This window comes from Sinocyclocheilus anshuiensis, unplaced genomic scaffold (assembly GCF_001515605.1).
Source record: "Sinocyclocheilus anshuiensis isolate Anshui unplaced genomic scaffold, SAMN03320099.WGS_v1.1 scaffold868, whole genome shotgun sequence".
In the NCBI taxonomy this organism is placed as follows: domain Eukaryota; kingdom Metazoa; phylum Chordata; class Actinopteri; order Cypriniformes; family Cyprinidae; genus Sinocyclocheilus; species Sinocyclocheilus anshuiensis.
Window position 1 is genome coordinate 517,585 of NW_015552624.1, and position 6,970 is coordinate 524,554.

Sequence of the window (6,970 nt, forward strand, 5' to 3'; positions counted from 1 at the left end):
CTTCTGCAGGAAGTGAGTTGTGGAGAAAGAGATATATTACATTGACTCGGCCAGACCTTGGCCTTCTTCAGGACAATGGTCAAAAAATAGACACTTCCTTTCTTTATTTTAGACCTTTCCACTGCAGTCTGTCCCTCACATCCAGAGAAGACGTTGTCTCACATTCTCTTTAAAGCTTACTTTATACATTTTTTTCCTAATTTTAATTTTATTTAATAAAATGTAATTTTATTTGTATTTTTTGTTAAAATACTATATATGCAGAGACAATCCATTTATGTTTAGTAATCAGGCATGTGATCTGCCTAATAATAATAATAATAATTTTATAATATTATTATTATTTTAAATTTTTAGAGTGTAGTGGCAAAAAGATTACACACATCACCTTTAAATTGGTTAGTCTTCTTCAAGATTTGATGTCAGGAATTTGTCCAGACCATGTCATTTTGAATGAAATCAGCACTCATGCAAATTACTTTGAAATTAGTCTGCTGTCACTAATAAATTACTGTACAGCAGCTTTTCTCAATGATTTTCAATAGATATGCTGCGAATTTACTCTTGACACAGACATGCCTGTAAAGTCACTCTATATGCATATTCACAAAATATGCGTCACTCAACTCTAAATGAAAAGTTTCAGCCTGGCCAGGAGCCTTTAGAAATGAAATGTCACTGTGTTCTGATTAGGATGGTTTTGAGTGAGTTGGAGAGCATTTTTGCTCATATCCCTGAATTTTAAACCATAGTTGGGACCCTGTATGCGACATCTCATTTTTGAGATGAAAGCACTCAAGTATAATTTTCTTCTTCGGCGCTGCCATCCTGATCACATGTGCTAGTAGCTATAAATACTCAAAGCTCACAGAATTCTGTCTGCATTCGTTAACAAGGTATTATAGGAATAGTTTCTGTCAATTCTGTCATCCTTTACTCACCCTCATGTTGATCCAATCCGGATGACTTTCTGTTTAATTTTTATTTTGTGGAACACAAAAAGAGATATTTTGAAGAATGTTCATGCAGCTTTTTTGTATAGGAATAGTTCATCCCAAAGTGAAAATTTGCAGAAAATGTACTCATCCTGAGGCCATCCGAAATGCAGATGAGTTTGTTTCTTCATCGGAAGAGATTTGGAGAAATTTAGCATTACATCACTTGCTCACCAATGGAAAAACACCTTGATGATGCATTTGTTTTGTTGTTTTCGCTTCTCATGAAATTAACGGATGGACTGGAGTCGTGTACATTACTTGTGGATTATTGTGATGTTTTTCTCAGCTGTTTGGACTCTCATTCTGACGGCACCCATTCACTGCAGAGGATCCATTGTTGAGCAAGTGATGTAATGCTACATTTCTCTAAATCAGTTCAGATGAAGAAACAAATTCATCTACATGTTGCATGGCCTGAGTGTGAATACATTTTCTGCAAATTTTCATTTTTGGGTAAGCTATTTCTTTAAAGTCTTCTGAAACTTTTTTTTTTTTTTTTTAGGAAATTTAAGTCATTGTACAGTACAATACCTTTTGTAATCAACGATGTACAACCTTCATATCAACCTTTTAATTTTTGGATGAACTGTGCCTATTAAACATGGTAATTTGATGTAAAATTCAGTGGAATAAGGAAGACACGATGCACAACGCCTTAAGCCTTGTTAACCCAGAAAACGTTTTTTTTTTTTTAATTAATCAGTGCATGCATAATTATTGGGTATTTAATGCCTACTAGGCTAAAAGTTTTTCCAGTGTTGTGGCTCCTCTTTTCATCAGTTTTAAGGTGTTTTTTTGACTACTTGAGTGTCGAATCTAACTACAGTTGACCAGGCGGACTCAGTGTGTGTGTGGTTTTGTATGTTGATGTGATTAATGAGTCTGGAAAATGCAGGGCACGTGGTGTCATAACAGCAGTTAGCAAATCCCCATATGCTGTATGAAACTGAGGGACAGCGGCAAACTGTACACATACTTGAATGTTTTATTAAGAGAAGCTGAAGACAAGAAAAGGGCAAGAGCAAGATATAGGAGAGAATACTAAACAAAGGCTCCTTTTAAAGCTGGATTCCATTTAAATCACAATAATAGAAGGAAACGGAAAAAAAAGGAAAAAAATAAGATCTTGTAAGATGTGGTACCATAAGGAAGTAGTTCAAAGAGGTAAAATGGATTAGTCACTGCTTTTATGAAAGAAATGGTCTTTTCTTGTTTCATTTTTTGATGATACGCTCTTGCAAGTGTTTTTATATTCTTATTAAAATTCAGCTCCTGGTATTCATTTCTGCATCACTAATATGAGAGAGAGCATCTAATTGTACCTAGAGTTTTTTTTGTGCATTAGGATATGAAGATATTGGCCGTCAGAAATCGAAATGTTCTTTCTATCACACCATTTTATAAAGGTCAAGAAGTTGTCATAAAAGCCAATGAATTGTAACTGCTGCTAAAACTAAGTCCTTCAATAATGCATTACTTTTAGTGGTATTTTATGTGGGGCTCTAAAGAAAGCAACTGCTACGCATGACAAGCAATTTCGTTCTTTTATAATTGTTGTTATACATTTTAAATTATATAATTGCTGTTAATTTTGGGGTTATTAATGTAAAAACTATACAATTTAATAGTAACTATTATAATTAAACAACAGATTTTATTTTAATATTTTTATTTTGATAAAAAAATGTATTTATTAATAATCACTATACATTTTTAATCACTTATCACAGTTATTTTCAGTGTTATTCATGTAAAACTATATGCTTTAATAAATATTATAGTTAAAGAGCAGGTCATATGGGTTTTTGAAAAATATCTCTTTTGCAGTTTATAACGTAGCTATCCTTAAATGAAAACAATCTGCAAAGTTGTTAATCAAAAAAGTGCATGATAAATAAAGATATTGTCTCTCAAAAGAGAGAGTTGATTCTGAATCGCCTTAACGAGTCGTCATATTTTCGAATCTTTTGCCTGTTACCGGTACACATCACTGGGTAACACATTTGCATAATCCCCACCTGCCCGTGAAATACGAACAGAGTCTGACCTGCACACAAACACTTCCGCTAGTTAGTGTGTTTAAACATCATGTTGAGAAGACGCTGTGTTCAAGGATACCACAGAAATACAATTCGAACCTTTTGTTGTGTGCATGTCATTTTACCAAGGACTGCTTCTCTAATCTTGGCTTTTATCTTCGTTGGCTTCTAATCTTCTTAATTTGGACTAACAAGCTCTCCGAAGCACACCCTGTAGGGGTTGAACGACTTCTGATTTTTTGAAGTCGACTTTTATGTGATGAAAGTCGAGTCGAAGTCGACTAGTCGCTGATGATGTCATTAATGAACAAATAAGTCTGGAGCTGTGATAAACACCTTGTGCACAGCTATGGCATATGACACAGCACTGCCCACACGGCTATTGCTCCTATAACAGCTTTTTTATCAGTTCTTTTGTCTTTGGGTCGTTATATTTCTCACAGATTTCTGCTCATTCTAAATCAGATACAGATAAAGTAGCACTATAGGGTTAATGCGGAAGAGACGAGCGAGTTAGTTAGGCTGCGGCGCCTGTGATACAGCTGTTCTGATTAAAAGTTAAGACACAGAGCGTCTTTTGTCTGTCGTTCTTCAAACATTACAGTAGACATATTTTGATTTACAAACTGTATTGTTTCATCAGTAGAGTTGACTCTAATATTAAATGCATATTCTGAGAAAATTACAATGTTTTCTGACCTTAGATGCATTTAAACCTGTTGTTGGGGACTCCAACACAATATTAGGACACTTTAAAATACCATATGACCTGCTCTTTAACGTTCCACCAAAGATGCCGTGACGCCAAACCCCTTCATGGAAGAAGAAAGCCGTCATGTTTACAACTGTGACAATAAGCGCTTATCAGGATCAGCTAAACGCTGAATTTTCAAAAGTATGTGAAATATGTAAAGTTCGCAGCATAGTCTCTTTAAAATACGTCCAAGAGTTTTACACACTGGTCTGTTATTGTGGGGACATTTCTACGCACCTAAACATGACGTGGCACAAAACGAAATGTGATTGGTTGCTATACCTGTCAGTCATATGGCCTCTTGGGCGGTCCTTGGCCATTCAAAGCGGCCATGGATCCCAGACCTTCTGCCGTCAGTCTGAAGGTCTGGCTACGTAAGACTATCTATGTAGAAACTGGCTGCAAATTGAAACAGCTCTATGGGTGACACAGTTTCAGACTCAGACAGCCCATAACAAACTGGCTGCGTGTTTTCTTTTAAACTTCTCTGAGCTGGCAGACATGCCAGAAACCTAACTAAAATGCAAAAAAAAAAAACAAATAAATAAAAAAGTGAAAATTGAATCCGATGTCCCCTTTAACATATTACAAAAAGATATCACAATCCACAATGGTTTATTCAAAATGTTCAATCCCTTTGCTTAATTTGGACTAACAAGCTCTCCGAACCACAACCTGTAGGTACGATTGATACGTTATTTTTACATTTTCAATTGAGTGCTCAAAATATCAAGTTTTTGTGCTAATATGTGATGTACACCTAGTGCAGCTTTAAGTTTCCAGGTAAGCACAATATTACTGTCTTACTGAAGTAGTTCTGATAATTCGCTGTGAACCCACTATTTCTTAAGTATGTGTCGATTAATGTAGACTGACGTTGTTCTAATTACTTCGTTTAATAATAAAGAATGTAGTGTAGCACACAGACTCTATAATCATTGTGAAATTGCTGTTTATTTTGCTGCACCGGCAGTTATAGGGTTAATGCGGAAGAGACGAGCGAGTTAGTTAGGCTGCGGCGCCTGTGATACAGCTGTTCTGATTAAAAGTTAAGACACAGAGCGTCTTTTGTCTGTCGTTCTTCAAACATTACAGTAGACATATTTTGGTTTACAAACTGTATTGTTTCATCAATTAGTCACGTTAGCACTCGGCTAACATATCCACCATTATTGTTTTAAGTGTTCACAGTTCAGCAGCTAAACTTAAGCTGTGGATACGATTCACTTGCATACGTGTTTTTGTATTTTATGTCATTATTATTAGAACGGATTGCAGCACTATATTATTGTTTTATGCAAAGGTGCTTTGCCAATGGTAGCGCTCGCTAACTTGCTCAAGGACTCCTCTCTGCGCCAATCGCAGCAGGCTTGGCCAGCTGACCAATCAGAGCAGAATAGTCTTATGGAAGGGAGGGGTTTGCTCCGAATTTGCTTGGAACGAATCGTTTCGAAATCATTGGCAAATGACTCTAATATTAAATGTATATTTTGAGAAAATTACAATGATTTCTGACCGTAGATGCATTTAAACCTGTTGTAGGGGACTCCAACACAATATTAGGACACTTTAAAATACCATATGACCTGCTCTTTAAATAGTAAATGCAATATGATGGATTGCAGCTTTAAATGGGGGCTCAAACCCTCCTGGTTTGAATAGTTGAGGTTCAGATTTGATGAGAAATAAAATATTGTGAATGCATGAATACAGAACTTTTCTCACTATTTGTTTGCAAGGATGGTGACATTCTTGTGAACGTGTCATTCATGATTTTTCCATATCGATTCCATATGGAGTGTTCTCTACCACTATATTCATGGCTCAGAGCCGTCTTTGCTCCTGAAGTGGGTTCAGATGAAGGTGTCGTCTTTATTCATCATGCCTCTTGAACGACCCTCACCTCCAGTCATATCTCTGCCTGTGGTTTGTGCTATGAACATGAACGATGCACGTATTAAAAACAGACTCTTGAGACTCTCAGTCCTTGAGAATATAAACTGTAAACTGTAGGTCCCATCAAGTTGCCCTGCTCAGACTGTGAACTACAAATGAAGCATTGAAATTCCACTTTGGGGAAGCTATTATGATTTGTGCAATCGTTCTATGCAGTAGTTTTATAAATAGCATTGCCTGCTCACTATTTTTAAGTCCCAGTGGTGCTTTTCCCTCTAAACTGGTGCATGCTGTCACTTCACATTGCAGATCACTGCATTCATAGTGCATCCCTCTTGTTCTCTATGCAGTCTAAAACTTTTCTCCATGTTTCATCACAGGTTGAATTAAGGCTGGACAGTGGTGATGTCACTGCAAAGTAAGTTTAATCATTTAAGAATTGCTAAGTTTCATGTTTGAATATTTTACTTTTAGATTAATATATTTTCTTGAACTGACCTTTTTTTTGTTATACAGGACATATTATAGATGTAAAGTGGCAGGTAGATACCATAGAATCCAAAAGTCTGACACCACTTGTAAAAATGCTCTGTTTTGCAATTTAATGTGATTTCAAATTAATACAAATTAATAAATTATATTATCAGCATAAACAATTAAGTGAATAAAATTAGCACAAATCTCATTGTCACAGTATTTGATTATTTCCTCCTTTATTTAATAAGAGCAACACTTAAGCTGCATGTAAAAACATTGATTTCACATGGTCAGTGTCACTAATTTGCTTATTAGTGACTTAAAAATGTATTTACTTAATGTTTTATAGTTTGTTTAATGTTGTAATTTAATTTAATGTTTATATATACACAACCATTAAATTAAGTGACATTATGATTATTATTATTACAATTATATATTATATTGATAATATCTTGAATGATTTTATCAAAATAACAAGCATTTGTGTGTGTGTGTGTGTGTGTGTGTGTGTGTGTGTGTTTTCAGTGGCATGTGTGTGTGTGTGTGTGTGTGTGTGTGTAATTTAATTGAATGTTTATATATACACAAACATTCAATTAAATGACTATGATTATTATTATTACAATTATATATTAAACTGAACAAAATTATAAACGCAACACTTTTGTTTTTGCCCCCATTTTTCATAAGCTGAACTCAAAGATCTAAGACTTTTTCTATGTACACAAAAGGCCTATTTCTCTCAAATATTGTTCACAAATCTGTCTAAATCTGTGTTAGTGAGCACTTCTCCTTTGCCGAGA

General features: G+C 35.1%; 1 protein-coding gene across 1 annotated transcript in view; it reads left to right on the forward strand.

Moving 5' to 3' along the window:
* LOC107666348 (junction plakoglobin-like) overlaps positions 1–6,970 on the forward strand; it is a 77,436-nt gene that overhangs the window by 33,810 nt on the left and 36,656 nt on the right. The window contains exon 2 of the mRNA XM_016457611.1: positions 6,068–6,105. Coding sequence (XP_016313097.1) covers positions 6,093–6,105 — 13 coding nt within the window. The 5' untranslated portion in view covers positions 6,068–6,092. The remainder of the gene's footprint in view (positions 1–6,067; positions 6,106–6,970) is intronic.